This window comes from Rana temporaria, chromosome 8 (genome assembly GCF_905171775.1).
Source record: "Rana temporaria chromosome 8, aRanTem1.1, whole genome shotgun sequence".
Taxonomy (NCBI): domain Eukaryota; kingdom Metazoa; phylum Chordata; class Amphibia; order Anura; family Ranidae; genus Rana; species Rana temporaria.
Window position 1 is genome coordinate 183328687 of NC_053496.1, and position 19806 is coordinate 183348492.

General features: G+C 44.6%; 1 protein-coding gene across 1 annotated transcript; it reads left to right on the top strand.

Annotated features, from left to right (window-relative positions):
- Nucleotides 1-262: 262 nt before the first annotated feature.
- LOC120910597 (zinc finger protein 260-like) lies at nt 263-16230 on the top strand. The gene is made up of 3 exons (XM_040322355.1): nt 263-318; nt 2681-3484; nt 13617-16230. The coding sequence occupies exons 1-3, from the start codon at nt 263-265 to the stop codon at nt 15145-15147; spliced, it is 2391 nt and encodes a 796-aa protein (XP_040178289.1). The 3' UTR covers nt 15148-16230.
- Nucleotides 16231-19806: the final 3576 nt, after the last annotated feature.

Sequence of the window (19806 nt, forward strand, 5' to 3'; positions counted from 1 at the left end):
AGTACCAGAAGGCAAGATTCTCCTTCGTCTGCTGCTTCGAGAACGTCATCCCATATTTTGAGAAGAGCTGTTTCTGTCCCGTGACCCCGACGGTACCCCGATTGAAGTGGGTCCAGTAGTTTGTGGGTGTCTAAATGATGTTGTAGCTGTTGCACTACTGCTTTCTCCATTACCTTGGAGAGGGTGTTTAGGCCTGTTTTGGGTCGACGATGGTTTGGGTCTTTGGGGTCAAGGGTGTTTTTTTTTTAGAATCGGTTTAACTATGCCTTGTTTCAACGGAGTCGGCACCATGCCTTCCTTAAATGATTGGTTTATGAGGTGCGTGATAGATGGTGCCATAATATCGGCACATTCTTTCGATGATATTTTTGGTGGTGTCGGTGGAGATAGACTTTAGTGTGAATTTAGTTGATTGAAAGTGCGTTGCGTAAACGGCGTATCTTTACTGCGTCGGGCAAGCGTACGTTCGTGAATCGGCGTATCTACTCATTTACATATTCTAGGCCGACTGCAATAGAAGCGCCACCTAGCGGTCAGCCTAAAAAGTACACTTTAGGATACGACGGTATAAAACACTTACGCTTAAATTAGGCTCAGATACGAGCGGCGTAAGTGTCTTACACCGTCGTATCCTAAAGTGTACTTTTTAGGCTGACTGCTAGGTGGCGCTTCCATTGCGGTCGGCCTAGAATAAGTAAATGAGTAGATACGCCGATTCACGAACGTACGCCTGCCCGACGCAGTAAAGATATGCCGTTTACGTAACGCACTTTCAGGCCTAAAGTTATTCCATCAAATAGCTGAAATAGTAATGTTAAGTATGGCCGTCGTTCCCGCGTCGAAATTTGAAAATTTTACGTTGTTTGCGTAAGTCGTTCGTGAATAGGGCTGGGCGTAATTTACGTCCACATTGAAACCAATACGACTGTGCGGCGTACTTTGCCGCAATGCACACTGGGATATGTACACGGGCGGCGCATACGTCAATCACGTCAGGTCACCCCCCATTAGCATAAAACACGCCCCCTCAGCCGAATTTGAATTAGCCGCGCTTACGCCCTCCCGATTTACGCTACGCCGCCGTAACTTAGCAGGCAAGTACTTTGTGAATCATGTACTTGCCTCGCTAACTTACGGCGGCGTAGTGTAAACACGATACACTATGCCGCCGCAAAGTTAGGGCGGTCTATGTGAATCTAGCTATTAGGCTGGCGTATCTACTGATACGCCAGCCTAAGTCTTTCTGAATCCACCTATTGGTGTTTTATATTTTAGGCCTGTAATTCTTAGTAATAACACACTTAAATCTGTCCAAACAAAAGTCTAGTAGACATCCCGGGTATGATAAAGTTTGAAACACAAAATCAAAAATTATAATATAATAGCTATAAATAATTATAAAAAATAATAATATAATAATTATAATAAAAATTAATTTCTTCATGATTCACTATCGCTCAATTCTGCAAGTGTTCTAATTTACTATCGCTGTTTTCTAGCTGGTCTCAAACCACTTTTGACATAAAGGGACACTTTTTGGTTGCTATGGACAATCTCAAGTTTCCAGACATAAAGAACAGTATATATAAAATAAAACTAGATTTCATATAGCAATGTAATCTGTAAGATTACAGTGTACTGTATGTATTGTGAATTTTGTAATTTTGAATTTGCCGCCAGGCTCCGCCTCCGTGTGTCGCGACGCCCCCAGGGAATGGAGCCTGGCATCGGACAGGGGACACAGCCCGCGGACACGGCGGGGGGACATCGCAGGATCCTGGGGATCCTGCAATGTAATCCAGAGTGTGGCTCGGGGTTACCGCTAATGATACTAAAATTTATCCCCGAGCCACACTCGAGAATATCACTAAACAGAAAGTGATAATGAGGGAGGAGTCAGTAACCCAATGATGGTAGTCTTCAGGATCAGTCCAGGCTTCATCTTGGTTGTTCTCCCCCCATCCTCACTCCATGACCTCTGGTGGGGCTCAGCCCCGCTGTTATTCATGACTAAATCCTGGACAAAATAAGGAAGTGCAGGACTTCTTGTGTTGGGAAGATGGCAATGAGTGATAGAAGGGGTGGGGACACTCGTCCTATAATCCCCTCATCACTGTCACTCCTATAAAATACAGTTCTCGTTGTTTCCTCACTCTCTGACTAAGGTCCATGAATAAAGAAATGATCTGGTAGGAGATCAGAGGACCCATTTACTAGTTACCTTGAGGGGGGAATTGTAAGATCCTCAGAGACAAAACTGCCTGATGTGGGCGGAGTCCTGGTTTAGGGGAACCAATCAGCTCATGTCTAGTAATAATCTTTGTATTTCTATTTTAGTAGATGGACGGGAGATGAGGAAAACCTCAGAGGATTGTCTCACTTTGTCTCCAGACTGTAAAGTAGAAGATGAGGACATCACACAGTATAGTCCAGGAGAAAACCCGACTACCTCAAATGTCCATCCGGCACCACACAGTGTAGATGGACCATCGTATTCCTCTTATCCTGAGGAACCTCAGACTGTGCGGGACGGTGCCGGACCATCGTATTCCTCTTATCCTGAGGAACCTCAGACTGTGAGGGATGGTGCCGGACCATCGTATTACTCTTATCCCGAGGAACCTCAGACTGTGCGGGACGGTGCCGGACCATCGTATTCCTCTTATCCTGAGGAACCTCAGACTGTGCGGGACGGTGCCGTCCTTCCAACAGATAAGAGGTTTTCCTGTACTGAGTGCGGGAAGCGTTTCCATTCTCAAGCTAGTCTTAATGTGCATAAAAACATTCATACAGGTGAGAAGCCACATTCCTGTCCTGAGTGCGAGAAATGTTTTTCAGATAAGTCCAATCTTTATAAGCATCAGAGATCACACACGAGTGAGAAGAGTGAGAAACTGTATTCCTGTCCTGAGTGCGGTAAATGTTTTTCATCAAAGTCACTTCTTGTCAGACATCAGAGGTCTCACACGGGTGAGAAGCCGTATTCCTGTCCTGAGTGTGGGAAATGTTTTTCAGATAAGGCGCATCTTTCCAGACATCTGAGGTCACACACGGGTGAGAAGCCGTATTCCTGTTCTGAATGCGGGAAATGTTTTTCAGTTAAGGCGCATCTTGATACACATCAGAGTTTACACACGGGTGAGAAGCCGCATTCTTGTCCTGAGTGCGGGAAATGTTTTTCAAGGAATTCACATCTTTCCAGACACCAGAAATCGCACACGGGTGAGAAGCCGTATTTTTGCCCTGAGTGTGGGAAATGTTTTTCCGAGAAGTCCCATCTTTCCAGACATCAGAGTTTGCACACAGGTGAGAAGCCGTATTCCTGTCCTGTGTGCGGAAAATGTTTTTCACAGAAATCCCATCTTGACACACATCAGAGATGGCACACGGGTGAGAAGCCATATTCCTGTCCTGAGTGCGGGAAATGTTTCTCCGTTAAGTCGCATCTTGACACACATCAGAGATCTCACACGGGGGAGAAGCCGTATTCCTGTCCTGAGTGAGGGAAATGTTCCTCACTGAAGTCCTGTCTTCCTGTACATCAGGGATCCCACACAACCCTTGAGGTGTATTAGTGAGTGCGGGAAATGTCTTGTATATGAATGTTGCTGGACATGTGGGGAAGAAGCACACCCTGATATACACCTCAGATATACTCCATGGCTGATCTTCATCATGTAAGAAACAGTTCATAAGAAGATCAGAGATCACCAAAGACATGGATGAAGTGTTGTACCGTGTTGGCCATTGATAGCAGGAGAAAAATAAAAATGGAGTCATTACCTCTCATTGGTAAATTTTGTGGTGTAAACTTTTTTCTTCTATTGATTGAACTAGATGGACTTGTGTCGTTTTTCAACCAGACTATCTCTATGTAATAAACATTTACAGGTCTAGTTTAAAAAAAAATGTTGACCAAGTGTGACACGCATTCGCCGTACTATGACAGATTCTGGTCGTATTTTATGTCATAAAGTGATTTCCTATGATCATTGGCTCCATCTAGTGGCCATAATGTGGAATTTTAGTTTGATCAGGATAGATACCTCATTATGGCCACTAGATGGGGCTGACAGTCATAGGAAATCACTGTGTGAACTCCTTCACACCTAAGGGTAAAACAAATGTTAATGCCTAAGCACAATTATACAACTTTGATGTGTTTTAGTAAAACCGTACATATCATCACAACTACTTTGTGCCTCCAGGTGGATTATACCACGTTTGTTTCAGGACAAATTGGGCTTTCATTTGCTGGTAAATGGTGATTGATGTCTCCTGATTTTTTTTTTTATTATCAAAGGACTGGCTCAAAATAATAAAAACAAAAATAAACACTTATTTTTAAATGTAGATGTATATTTCTTGTTACAACCATAACCTTCCACCAAGGAACAACCCAAAATAAATTCTCCTGCTCCTGACGATTGCAGCGATACCACATACACTATATTACCAAAAGTATTGGGACACCTCCCTTTACACGCACATGAACTTTAATGACATCCCAGTCTTAGTCCATAGGGTGAGCCAAATTAAAATTGAACCCTATGGACCTGGGCTGGGCCGGGGGGCAGGGTGGAAAATTCCCACCAGGTTGCAAAACTTATGTTCAAAATGGATGTTATGTTTTTTTGTGCAGGAACTTGACTGATTGTCTGTGTTGCTCCCACGCTGCATTCTGGGAGTTGTAGTCCAGACTGCGCTCAAGTTCCTGGTGGTGGTGGGTGGGGAGAACTGAGCAGCAGCCAGAAACGACAACTCCCAGAGACTGAGTCTTCACAAGCAGGCAGAGGCGGGGTGCGCAGCGGGTCACACACATCACGTGACTGCACACATCCCAAGTCTCTCGCATTTGGCTGCGGGCTTCTAGACACCTGCGAGCATTGGGCGATCTCCAGGCTGAGCCTGTCACTCAGCCACAGACAGAAGACAGAGCAGCCGAATGAAGTACGGAAGCTCTGTCTTCTGTCTGTGGCCACGGGAGGGGGCGGGATGGAGCCTGGAGCGCTCCGCTGGTGGACACTGATGAGGTGGCACTAATAGGCTGAACTGGTTGCCACTGATATGCCCTGTCCCCCAGGCCTAAGGCTGCCAGTCCTCCCCTGCTACGGAATAAGACTGGGATGCCATTAAAGTTCATGTGTGTAAAGCCAGGTGTCCCAATACTTTTGGCAATGTAGTGTATAAGGATATACAGTACATAGACACACAGCACAAGGCCGTGCTCACACTAGAGGCCAGATTCACAAAGGACTTACGACGGCGTATCCACTGATACGACGGCGCTCATTCAAACATACGACGGCGTATCTATGCGCCTGATTCTTAGAATCAGTTACGCTTGAATTTGGCCAAGATACGACTGACGTAAGTCTCCTACGCCGTCGTATCTTGGGTGCATATTTACACTGACCGCTAGGGGCGCTTCCATATATTTCCGCGTCGAATATGCAAATGAGCTATATACGCCGATTCACGAACGTACTTGCTCCCGGCGTATTAATATACGCTGTTTACGTAAGGCGTACGACCGGCGTAACTTTACCCCTCATAAAGCAGGTGTAAGTCATGTTAATGTATGGACGTCGGAACAGCATCGTATTTTACGTCGTTTGCGTAAGTCGTACGTGAATGGGCGTAGGTTCCGTTCGACAAAGCATTGAGCCGACATATCTTGGGGAGTATTTGCGACGTGATTCTGAGCATGCGCCGTTCGTTCGGCCCCTAATTTGCATTGGGTCACGGCTCATTGTAATACAACACGCCCACTGCCTTGATAATTTGAGATTAGGCGGGCTTACGCCGGCCCATTTACGCTACGCCGCCATAACTTAGGGCGCAAGTTCTTTCTGAATACGGTACTCGCCTCTCTAAGTTACAGCGGCGTAGCGTATATGAGATGCGCTACGCCCGCCTAAACTTACGCCATTCTTTCTGAATCTGGGCCTAGGAGGCATTTCTCCGGGCTGCAAATCCTCTAAGCTCAACAAGGTGGTGATCTCACTTCAACCCAGGCAAGTCTCTATGGAAGACAGGAAGTGATGTCACATACAGACAGGAAGTTTTAGGTGAGTTGGGAGGAAGTAGAGAGGAGACATTGCTTGAACTGGCAGCAGAGGAGATAATAAGATATTATTATTATACAGGATTTATATAGTGCCAACAGTTTGTTCAGCACTTTACAACATGAGGGCAGACAGTACAGTTACAATACAGGAGGAATCAGAGGGCCCGACTTGTTAGAGCTTACAATTGTAGCGCTATTCTTTTCACACTCTGTGGCTACTGAGATATGATGGCACCACCTGTAAAGTATTTAGGAGCAGAGGGCCAAATCCTCAAAAGGGATACGCAGGCGGAACTGCTGTTCAGCCTGCGTATCCCTGTGCCTATCTTTGGAACTGATCCTCAGAAGCAGTTTTCCAAAGATAGGCAGAAGATCCGACATCTGTAAGAGACTTACACTGTCGGATCTTAGGATGCAGTACCGCATCCGCCGCTGGGGGCATTTCGAGTCGAAATGCCGCTTCGCGTATGCAAATGAGGACTTACGGAGATCCACAAAGCTTTTCAGCTTTGTGTTTTCTGCGTAAGTTTACGTTTGCATACGTAAAATTAGTTCTGCTTTTACAAAGTGTAAACTAGTTACACCTTGTAAAAACAGACCTTTTTTTCGATCGCCGCGATTTTTTTGAAATTTTGAATTTATTTTTTTTCGGCGCGTAACTTTTTTTTTACCCGACGCAACTTTATTGTCCCGTCGCAATCCACAAAGCCCGACGTAACGTAATTTTGCGCGCTTCCCGTCGGGAAAATGACGTCACGAGCATGCGCAGTACGGCCGGCGCGGGAGCGCGCCTCATTTAAATTGTCATCGCCCCCTGGAGAAGAGGACCGCCTTGCGCCGGGAGAATTTAAGTTACACGGCCTGAAATTTCTAGGTAAGTGCTTTGTGGATAGGGCACTTAGGTAGAAATTTTAAGGCAAAATGGGAAAAGATAAGTTAGGCAGGATTTTTGAGGATTTGGCCCAGAGTCTTCATAATCTGTGTGATCAGGGCAGGATCTCTAACATGCGCAGTGTCTCCAATAAATTGGGGCTTGTGAATGGCAAGTGAAATCCCAACTGAGAAATATATCTCCACATAGACAATAATCAATGTATTTGAAAGTCCATGTATAGAAGAAATAACATTCAGTGAACCATCCAACATAAGGTATTTTACAGACAGGAACATGAAATCATTAACAGTCTCTATGTATGTCTCAGTGAGGGGAAACTGCAGCACTTACACAGTCTGTTCTCTCTCAGTAAGAATTCACTGTTCTCTTTCTGCCACATGTCTCTCTCTCCACCCACTTACCCACAAAACCCCCTTGCCATCCTCTGCTCTTCTTGATGACCTCATCCTTGGTGAGAGAGAGAGAGAGAGCATAGCAGCCATATTGAAAAAGGGAAAACAAACACTGCATAACTGGAGTATAAACTTGGCAAATCGGCAAAGAAATTATCACATTACTACAAGTGTATAAGGATGTAGAGACATACACACACAGAACATGGCCGTGCTCGCACTACGAGATGTTTCTCGGGGCTGCAAATCCTTTGAGCCCCAGGGTTGCCACCTCATCCCTTTAAAACAGAACACATATGAATTACACAGGTTCTGAGGCTGATTTAATTTAGATAAGGCTCCACTTGAGTTCAATTACCACCTTAATCAGCCACAGAACCTGTGTAATTCATATGTGTTCTGTTTTAAAGGGATGAGGTGGCAACCCTACCCACAAAGTGGTGAGCTTCTCACTTCTACCCAGAAAGGAAGTCTCTATGGAGGACAGGAAGTGATGTCACGTACAGAAAGGAAGTTCCAGGTGAGAGGTGACTTGAGAGGAAGAATTTGAGAGTGATGACATTGTTTACAACATGAGCGCAGACAGTGCAGTTACAATACAATTCAATACAGGAGGAATCGGAGGACGCAGTGTAGTGTCACATTCCGCTCCCTATCACAGATTGCTCCGGAAGTGACGTTCCATCGCCGCCATCTTGCTACACCCCACACCATTGCACAGTAATGAGTGTGAAGGGGGCAAGCGGACATTTTGTTCCACCCACCGGAGTTTTAGATTTCACAGTTATTTTTAACACAAAATGGCGCTTATATGTTTAAATACAGTATTTGTAAATCCGACGGACTGTTTACATGTTAAATGTGAAAATCGGAGGTGTTCTGTCTCATTAGCAAGCATGTAAGATCAGCAGGTTTGCTGCTGCTTTAAAAATTTAACATGTAAAAAGTCAGTCGGATTTCCAAATACTGTAATTAAGCATATAAGCTCCGTTTTGTGTTGAAAATAACTGTGAAATCTAAAACTCCGGTGGGTGGAACAAGATGTCCGCTTGCCCCCTTCACACTTTATCATTACTGTGCAATGGTGTGGGGTGTAGAAAGATGGCGGTGACGAAACTTCACTTCCGGAGCAATCTGTCATGGGGAGCCGAATGTGACAACACACCAGCTCGTTAGAGCTTACAATCTAAGAATATTATGGCCCAACGTATGTGTAGATACGCCGCGTAAGTGCACAGATGCGCCGTCGTATCTATGCGCCTGATTCTTAATACAAGATACGCCTGAAATTTGGCTTCATCCGACCGACGTAAGTTTCCTACGCCGTCGGAGCCTGGGCGCATATTTACGCTGGCCGCAAGGGGCGCTTCCATTGATTTACGTGTCAAATATGCAAATGACCGAGATACGCCGATTCACGAACGTACTTGCGCCCATCGCAGTAGTATACAGCGTTTACGTAAGGCGTATGTCCGGCGTAAAGTTATTCCACCTTTAGGAGGCGCATCCCATGCAAAGGTATGGACGACGGAACAGCCATCGTATTTTACATTGTTTACGTAGTAGTACGTGAATGGGGCTGGGCGTAGGTTACGTTAATGTCATAGGCATTGAGCCGTCGTATCTTCGACGTGATTCTGAGCATGCGCGTGCATGCGCCGTTCCTTCGGACCATCATTTGCATGGGGTCACGGTTCATTTAAATGGATCACGCCCACCGTCCACCTACTTTGAATTAGGCGGGCTTACACCGAATGATTTTCGTTACGCTGGCGCAACGTAGGGAGCAAGTGCTTTGTGAATACTCTGCTTGCCTCTCTAGGATACGTCGGGATAGCGCATATGACATGCGCTACGCCGGAACAAAGATGCGCCGATCTACCTGAATCTGGCCCAATGTATATATTTCTCTCCGCCTTGTTGGGAAAGGAGACTATGCATTTCCTCTAAGCTCCACAAGGTGGTGATCTTATGTCTACCTAGACAGGAAGTGATGTCAGGAACAGACAGGATGTTCCAGGTTAGAGGTGATTACGAAGGAAGTAGAGAGGAAACGTCGCTCGAAATGGCAGAAGGGAGGTAATAAGATCTTATTTTATATTTACACCCAGTAACCCCCGTCATGTCGTTCCTCTTCCTCCATAATCACTGTGACGTCTTTTATCTCCAGCAGACGATGATACACACATGAATAGTGTGGAAACCTAGATTAACCCCTTCAGTGTCAGAACATTTCCTCACCTATGGAGCCAAAACATTCCCTTCATTTTGGAGATAAATTCTAGTAATATGTTCTTCTAAACAAACAGCACTGACAATAAATAGAAAAGACAATGAACATCCTGACCATACATGGCCTACAACGGGCAATTATTACACCACACAGGCAGAATAACCCCTTCAGAATTAAGTTCCCCAAGTTATGAGGCCGGAACATTGTCTTCATTTTGTTGGTGTGTCACCTTTCCCACCAATCACCTCACCTCATAAATCTATATTAACGGACTATATGACTTTTTTTAGTAGTGGGGGATCGGAGGGGATTGGAATATGTATGTCTTTATTTTAGAAGATTCAAACAGGAAGAAAGAGGGAAAATGTCATTTGTAGAAAGAATGTCCTGAAAACAATTGTTTCCATATTGATCCAAGTCTCAGATATTCATTCACACCATCCCCCACCATGATCAGGTAGATGGGTAACAATCACTGATGGGATTTATACACAATCATGTTTATATATTCAGAGTGGAAACATCAGGGATAATAATATTGTTGTTAATAAGAGTAAAAAGAGGAGGATGAGGAGTACACAAGGACATCGTGATGGAGAAATCAAGTAACAGTAACCCACCAGAGATATACCCCCATCCTCAAAGGAAGATCGCACCATCCCCCACCATCATCAGGTAGATGAGAAGCAATTATGTTTGTTACAATAAATGTTTTATTATATATTCAGAGTGGAAACCTTGAGGATTATAATAGTGTTATTGAAGAAGAGTACAAGCAAGAGGACAAGGAATATGGTGTAATGAAGGAGCTTTCAGGACACAAGGATATGATGGAGCCGCCTAATACCAGAAACCCACCAGAGAGATGTCCCCGTCCCCGGTATTCCACACAGGAAGGTCACACCATCCCCCACCATCATCAGGTAGATGAGGAACAATCACTGATAGTATCATTAGGATCTGTACATTATCTGCATTGTTACCATTGATGTCATTTTTATTCTATATTCAGAGTGGAAACCTGAGAGATTCTAAAGTTGTGGTTAAAGAAGAAATAAAAGAGGAGGATGATGAGTATGGGGTGATGGAGGAAGAACACAAAGATCTGTACCAGGACACCATGGTGGAGTCATCCAGCTACAGAAACCCACCAGAGAGATGTCCCCGTCCTCTGTATTCCCGGGATTCCACACAGGAAGGTCACACCATCCCCCACCATCATCAGGTAGATGAGGAACAATCACTGATAGTATCATTAGGATCTGTACATTATCTGCATTGTTACCATTGATGTCATTTTTATTATATATTCAGAGTGGAAACCTGAGAGATTCTAAAGTTGTGGTTAAAGAAGAAATAAAAGAGGAGGATGATGATGAGGATGGGGGGATGGAGGAGTTTCCTAAAGGACACAAAGATCTGTACCAGGACACCAAGGTGGAGTCATCCAGGTACAGAAACCCACCAGAGAGATGTCCCCGTCCTCTGTATTCCCGGGATTCCACACAGGGAGGTCACACCATCCCTCACTGTTACAAGGTTGGTGGGACGGAGAATCTAGAACATACACTTATGCCGCGTACACACAACCGTTTTTAATGTCATGGAAAAAAATATGTTTTTCTCGATGTGATTCTTGTCAAGCCTGCCTTGCCTACACACCATCGTGAAAAAAAAATGCTCGAGCAAAGCGCGGTGACCTACAACACGTACGACGGCACTATAAAGGGGATGTTCCATTCGGATGGCGCCACCCTTTGGGCTGCTTTTGCTGATTTCGTGTTAGTAAACGTTTGGTGAGAGACGATTTGCGCTTTTCAATCTTCGTGCTTTTCAGTCTGTTACAGCGCGACGAATGTGCTATCTCCATTACAAACGCTAGTTTTACCAGAACGAGCGCGCCCGTCTCATAACTTGCTTCTGAGCATGCGTGTTTTTCTCCCGTCGTTAAAGCCCACACACAACCGTTTTTCATGACGTGAAAAACTACGATGTGAAAAACTAAGTGAAAAATTAGAGCAGGTTCTAAATTTTTAATGGACATTTTTCAAGTGGAGAAAAATGCTCTAGAGCCTACACACGATCTTTTTTAATGACCAATTTAAAAAAAAATTCTCGTCATGAAAAACGGTTGTGTGTACGCGGCATTACAGTGACAATGTGTGGATTTTTAATGTGATCTCACAATATTAAAGCGCTTATCTTACAGATGATATTCTCTCTCATTTTTTTGGTTTAGAGTGGAGATCCAATCGATATAGAATTTGAGGTGAAATCAGAAGAAGAAGAGACGTATGTGAGGGATGATCAGCAGTCTATGGAGGAGGATGGAATAACGGGGACATTTATAGAGGAGGACACTCCTACAGAGATCAGCACAGGTGGGTCATTAACACTAAATCCATTCCTCCACCCATACTGCTCACTGATTGGTCCAGAGTAGGGCGGGGTTTGGTTGATATCAGCCTGTAATCCCCTGGTCACTTTCCTGAGCTGTGTTCCCCGTCCTGTATTCCTGTATTTCTCTCGGTTAATCTTCCTTCTCTGTGCTGCAGACACAATTTATGTCTCTAGACTGGATTTATGGAGATTCTGGGGTTCAGCAAAATGTTGACTCTCACTATAGGCATTGCTCAACCTAGGCACCAGTGGCATGTGTCTTGGGTCTTCTGCCCCATGCCAGGGTATAGCAGGATCTCTATCTTTGCAATTCTCCTGGGGTCACTTGCTGTGTTTTCTTTCCTTGCTGTTCCCGGGTGGAGGGATATGTCTGTATAGTCTCAGACCCAAGTCACCGAGTGCAGTCTCAGGAGATGGGAGGCAGCGGTGTGGGATCTCTGCAACTTGTCTCCAGTAATCATTTAATCCGCCACTGATTACTGTATTCTTCACCGTATACTCTATGTTGTACATTACATAATTCTGATACTATATAGTCCTATCTGTTGTATCTTATACAATATGTTGTACATTACATAGTCCTGACTTCTTCTCTCTTCCCTCTACTAAATATATATATATATATATATACACATAATATGTATTCTCTTTTGTTACACCCATTTCCTACCAGCTGGACATTTTATATCGGATTGGAGTACAGACTTTTACATGTTGATAATAATGTGATAACATCCTCCAGTTTTGGAGCCTTAAACAGAAAGTGATAATGAGGGAGGAGTCAGTAACCCAATGATGGTGGTCTTCAGGATCAGTCCAGTCTTCATCTTGGTTGTTCTCCCCCCATCCTCACTCTCTGACCTCTAATGGGGCTTAGCCCCGCTGTTATTCATGACTAGATCATGGACTAACCTGTCACTCCTATAAAAGACAGTTCTCGTTGTTTCCTCACTCTCTGACTAAGGTCCTTGAATAAAGAAATGATCTGGTAGGAGATCAGAGGACCCATTTACTAGTTACCTTGAGGGGGGAATTGTAAGATCCTTAGAGAGAAAGCTGCCTGATGTGGGCGGAATCCTGGGTTAGGGGAACCAATCAGCTCATGTCTAGTAATAATCTTTGTATTTCTATTTTAGTAGATGGACGGGAGATGAGGAAAACCTCAGAGGATTGTCTCACTTTGTCTCCAGACTGTAAAGTAGAAGATGAGGACATCACACAGTATAGTCCAGGAGAAAACCCGACTATCTCAAATGTCCATCCGGCACCACACAGTGTAGATGGACCATCGTATTCCTCTTATCCTGAGGAACCTCAGACTGTGCGGGACGGTGCCGGACCATCGTATTCCTCTTATCCTGAGGAACCTCAGACTGTGCGGGAAGGTGCCAGACTATCGTATTCCTCTTATCCTGAGGAACCTCAGACTGTGCGGGACGGTGCCGGACCATCGTATTCCTCTTATCCTGAGGAACCCCAGACTGTGCGGGACGGTGCCGGACCATCGTATTCCTCTTATCCTGAGGAACCTCAGACTGTGCGGGACGGTGCCGGACCATCGTATTCCTCTTATCCTGAGGAACCTCGGACTGTGCGGGACGGTGCCGTCTCTCCAACAGATAGGAGGTTTTCCTGTACTGAGTGCGGGAAGTGTTTCAATTCTAAGTCTGGTCTTAATATGCATAAACAAATTCATACAGGTGAGAAGCCGTATTCCTGTTCTGAGTGCGGGAAATGTTTTTCTGGTAAGTCGAATCTTCTCAGACATCAGAGGTTGCACACGGGTGAGAAGCCGTATTCCTGTCCTGAGTGTGGGAAATGTTTTTCAAGTAAGTCGCATCTTGATAGACATCAGATGTCGCACACGGGTGAGAAGCCGTATTCCTGTCCTGAGTGTGGGAAATGTTTTTCAGAGAAGTCGCATCTTGATACACATCAGAGGTTGCACACGGGTGAGAAGCCGTATTCGTGTCCTGAGTGCGGAAAATGTTTTGTACAGAAATCAGAACTTGTCTCACATCAGAGATCTCACACGGGTGAGAAGCCACATTCCTGTTCTGAGTGCGGGAAATGTTTTTCTGGTAAGTCGACTCTTCTCAGACATCAGAGGTTGCACACGGGTGAGAAGCCGTATTCCTGTCCTGAGTGCGGGAAATGTTTTTCAAGTAAGTCGCATCTTGATAGACATCAAATGTCGCACACAGATGCGAAGCCGTATTCTTGTCCTGAGTGTGGGAAATGTTTTTCAGATAAGTGGTATCTTGATACACATCAGAGGTTGCACACGGGTGAGAAGCCGCATTCGTGTCCTGAGTGCGGAAAATGTTTTGTACAGAAATCAGAACTTGTGTCACATCAGAGATTTCACACGGGTGAGAAGCCACATTCCTGTTCTGAGTGTGGGAAATGTTTTTCTGGTAAGTCGAATCTTCTCAGACATCAGAGGTTGCACACGGATGAGAAGCCGTATTCCTGTCATGAGTGCGGGAAATGTTTTGTACAGAAATCAGAACTTGTCTCACATCAGAGATTTCACACGGGTGAGAAGCCGTATTCCTGTCCTGAGTGCGGGAAATGTTTTTCAGTTAAGTCGAATCTTGACTCACATCTGAGGTCTCACACGGGTGAGAAGACGTATTCATGTTCTGAGTGCGGGAAACGTTTTTCAAATAAGTCCAGTCTTTCCTATCATCAGAAATCACACACGGGTGAAAAACCGTATTCCTGTTCTGAGTGCGGAAAAAGTTTTTCAACAAAGTCGATTCTTCTCATACATCAGAGGTCACATACGGGTGAGAAGCCGCATTCCTGTCCTGAGTGCGGGAAATGTTTTTCACAGAAGCCCAATCTTTACAAACATCAGATTTTGCACATGGGTGAGAAGCAGTATTCCTGTCCTGAGTGCGGAAAATGTTTTTCACAGAAGACCCATCTTTACAGACATCAGAGATCTCACACGGGGGAGAAGCCGTATTCCTGTCCTGAGTGCGGGAAATGTTTTTCACAGAAGCCCAATCTTTACAAACATCAGATGTCGCACACGGGTGAGAAGCAGTATTCCTGTCCTGAGTGCGGAAAATGTTTTTCACAGAAGACCCATCTTTCCAGACATCAGAGATCTCACACGGGGGAGAAGCCACGTTCCTGTCCTGAGTGAGGGAAATGTTCCTCACTGAAGTCCTGTCTTCGGGGTCTGGATTACTCGCGATGTTAAGGAGTACACTAGTAAAAACATAGCTCCGCTACTAATAAAACTGAAACAATAAAAAGGATACCTGGAACCGCCTCCCTCTTTCTGTAGCTGGGAGATGCAACCTGATAAAAATGATCTGGCTCCCCCAGATATTATACGCACTCCACAACTCCCCGATTTGCGTAAACCAAATATGGTTTAAACGAATGGAAGGGAGTTATTGTGGAAAGGAGGCCAGGCCAGAATCAGTTTGCAGACTATGCAACTCCCAGTAAGGAGGGGGGGGATGGCGGTCCCAACACCCGAGAATATATTTTTTGGCGTCTCATCTACAACATATAGTGGGCTGTGGCAACCAAAGCTTAGGAAATGATAGTTTCAGACTGATGTTATCAGGGACAACATGAAAAAAAGATGTTCTATCCTGAAAGGAAGAAAAAAACACTGCGCTAACAAGTAAGACACACGTGAGTGTATATAAAGCTGCTAGTACTAATGCTGCGTACACACCATGGGCCAGATTCACAGAGCAAGTACGCCGGCGTATCTACTGATACGCCGGCGCACTTTAAAATTTGATACGCAGGCGCACTTTCACTTTCAGGGCAAAAAAGTGCGCGGTATACGCCGATAAATACGGTAATATTGCGAAAGGCTTAATCTCAGAGCTATATGACAAACTGGGGGCTGGAGTCATAAATCAAACTGGTGTGACCTGTCATCCGCCCGCTCTAAGAGCCGAGTAAGATGAGAAAAAGATCTTGGGTTAGTAACCTCGGAGCAGTGGAGTAAGATTTTTTTTTTATTTGTAAAACAGGGACAAGGCCGCGCGGGCCGACAAGGATAAAACATAATAGTACACGCAATGGATAAATTACACAACAGCAGAACACAGGGAAAGAGGGCTTGGAAATGCCAATTCACTATACGTACACAACCTATGTATGTGTTTATATACTTATATATTTGTATTTGATAACCTAGATCACTTGTAAGTAAATATATGCTGTTAAATATTGGAAAAGAATAAAGAAAAATTAACCTGAAGTCCTGTCTTCCTGTACATCAGGGGTCCCACACAACCCTGGAGGTGTATTAGTGCCTTGAGTGCGGGAAATGTCTTGTATATGAATGTTGCTGGACATGTGGGGAAGAAACGACTTCCCTGTCCTGAGTGAGGGAAATGTTCCTCACTGAAGTCCTGTCTTCCTGTACATCAGGGGTCCCACACAACCCTCGAGGTGTATTAGTGAGTGCGGGAAATGTCTTGTATATGAATGTTGCTGGACATGTGGGGAAGAAACGACTTCCCTGTCCTGAGTGAGGGAAATGTTCCTCACTGAAGTCCTGTCTTCCTGTACATCAGGGGTCCCACACAACCCTCGAGGTGTATTAGTGAGTGCGGGAAATGTCTTGTATATGAATGTTGCTGGACATGTGGGGAAGAAACGACTTCCCTGTCCTGAGTGAGGGAAATGTTCCTCACTGAAGTCCTGTCTTCCTGTACATCAGGGGTCCCACACAACCCTCGAGGTGTATTAGTGAGTGCGGGAAATGTCTTGTATATGAATGTTGCTGGACATGTGGGGAAGAAACGACTTCCCTGTCCTGAGTGAGGGAAATGTTCCTCACTGAAGTCCTGTCTTCCTGTACATCAGGGGTCCCACACAACCCTTGAGGTGTATTAGTGCCTTGAGTGTGGGAAATGTCTTGTATGTGAATGTTGCTGGACATGTGGGGAAGAAGCACACCCTGATATACACCTCAGATATACTCCATGGCTGATCTTCATCATGTAAGAAACAGTTGATAAGGAGATCAGAGATCACCAAAGACATGGATGAAGTGTTGTACCGTGTTGGCCATTGATCGCAAGAGAAAAATAAAAATGGAGTCATTACCTCTCATTGGTAAATTTTGTGGTGTAAACTTTTTTTTCTATTGATTGAACTAGATGGACTTGTGTCTTTTTTCAACCAGACTATCTCTATGTAATAAACATTTACAGGTCTAGTTTAAAAAAAATCAGTTGACCAAGTGTGACACGCATTCGCCGTACTATGACAAATTCTGGTCGTATTTTATGTCATAAAGTGATTTCCTATGATCATTGGCTCCATCTAGTGGCCATAATGTGGAATTTTAGGTTGATCAGGATAGATACCTCATTATGTCCACTAGATGGGGCTGACAGTCATAGGAAATCACTGTGTGAACTCCTTCACACCTAAGGGCAAAACAAATGTTAATGCCTAAGCACAATTCTACAACTTTGACATGTGTTAGTAAAACCGTACACTACATCACAACTACTTTGTGCCTCCAGGTGGATTATACCGCGTTTGTTTCAGGACAAATTGGGCTTTCATTTGGTGGTAAATGGTGATTGATGTCTCCTGATTTTTTTTAATTATCAAAGGAGAACTGGCCCAAAATAGTAAAAAAAATAAACACGTTTTTAAATGTAGCTGTATATTTCTTGTTACAACCATAACCTTCCACCAAAAAACAACCCCCAAAAAAATCTCCTGCTTCTGACGATTGCAGCGATATCACATACACTATATTACCAAAAGTATTGGGACGCCTGCTTTTACACGCACATGAACTTTAATGACATCCCAGTCTTAGTCCGTAGGGTTCAATATTGAGTTGGCCCCGCCCTTTACAGCTAAAACAGCTTCACCTTTTCTGGGAAGGCCGTCCACAAGGTTTAGGAGTGTGTCTATGGGAATGTTTGACCATAGTTCCAGAAGAGTATTTGTGAGGTCAGGCACTGATGTTGGACAAGAATGCCTGGCTCGCAGTTTCCGCTCTAATTCATCCTCAAGGTGTTCTGTTGGGTTGGAGTCAGGACTCTGTGAAGGCCGGTCAAGTTCCTCCACCCCAAACTCGCTTATCCACACTACAGTGCAAAAAGTATTGGGCCACCCCTCCAAATCTTTTGGTGGAGGGGAGATTTATGGTGTGGGGTTGTTTTTCAGGGGTTGGGCTTGGCCCCTTAGTTCCAAGGAAGGGAACTCCTAAGGTGTCAGCATACCAAGACATTTTGAACAATTTAATTCTCCCAACTTTGTGGGAACAGTTTGGCGGTGACCCCTTCCTGTTCCAACACGGTGGTGGTGGAAATTGACTGTCCTGCACAGAGTCCAGACCTCAACCTGTGTACTGGGGAGAGGAGGTAGAGGGGAGCTCTGTGCACTAGGTGGAGCTCTGTGTACTGGGGAGAGGAGGTAGAGGGGAGCTCTGTGCACTGGGTGGAGCTCTATGTACTGGTGGTGGGAGGAGGAGGAGCTCTGTGCACTGGGGGGAGCTCTATGTACTGGTGGTGGGAGGAGGAGGAGCTCTGTGCACTGAGGGGAAAGTAAAAAGGGGGAAGCTTTGTACTTGGGGGATGGGGAGCTCTGTGTACTGGGGGAGAGGAAGGAGTGAGCAGGGTTTCTCATCTTCCTTTAAAAAAGTCATTAGTTACAGTTACAACTTACTTGTCCGAAAAAGTAATTGAGTTAGTGACTCAGTTACTTCATTGACAAAGTAATTAGTTACTCAGCAAAGTAACTGACTTTTTTTTTAATATTCTACAATGCAATTACGTTCTATAACATCTTTAATATCAAAGATGTTTATATTAATTGATTGAAGAATAAAAACACTATATACAGTATTTTAGAACATTTCGTACTGTGTACAATTATTAATATCATCATCACACTCCACCTGCCCAGCAATACTGTACAAGATAGATTTACGACGGCGCAACGCAATGTGCGCCGTCGTAAGTCCTAATCTGGGCCGTCGTATCTATGCGACTGATTCTTAGAATCAGTTACGCATAGATAACCATTAGATCCGACAGGCGTAAGGCTCTTACGCTGTCGGATCTTAAATGCATTTTTTTTCCCGCCGCTAGGTCCACAGGGTCGTTTCTAGGCAGTGGAGTTTAAAGGCTTTTCTTGGAACCCCAAAAAATGCGCTCAGAAGCCGTGTTTAGAGGCATTTCAAGCGCGAAACGCGTTTTGTTTACAGACGTTTTTAAATTTAACGAAAAAAAATATTATTATTTTCTTTTCAAACGCTTTTAGGCCCAAATGTGGCTAAATACGGCATGTAAACGTGGCTAAACGGTCGTTTTTAGATGCTGGTTTTTAGCTGTCAAGTTAAATCGGTCAGGAGAAGTTGGACAACGTCCCGTGTACATGAAGCCTTATATCTGTAGTCAGTGGGAGAAGGACATTCTTACATCGTCATGAAACCGTTGTTACTGAGAGACCAAAATTTTTATTGCTCATGGAACTCCTAGAAGAAGCCTTTGGAGGAACAATGGCTAAGAAAGACTGGACTAGGCAGTAATACATTTCTATCCCCCTTGGTGGGAGTGGAGGTGACCCAATCTATAAGGATATACAATACATACACACACAGCACAAGGCCGTGTTCACACTACGAGACACTGCATTTCCTCTGAGCTCCACAAGATGGTGATCTCAATTCTACCTAGACAGGAAGTGATGTCAAGTACAGACAGGAAGTTCCGGGTGAGAGGTGAGTCGGGAGGAAGTAGAGAGAAGACATTGCTGGAAGTGGCAGCAGATGAGGTAATAAGATCTTATTTTCTATTTACAC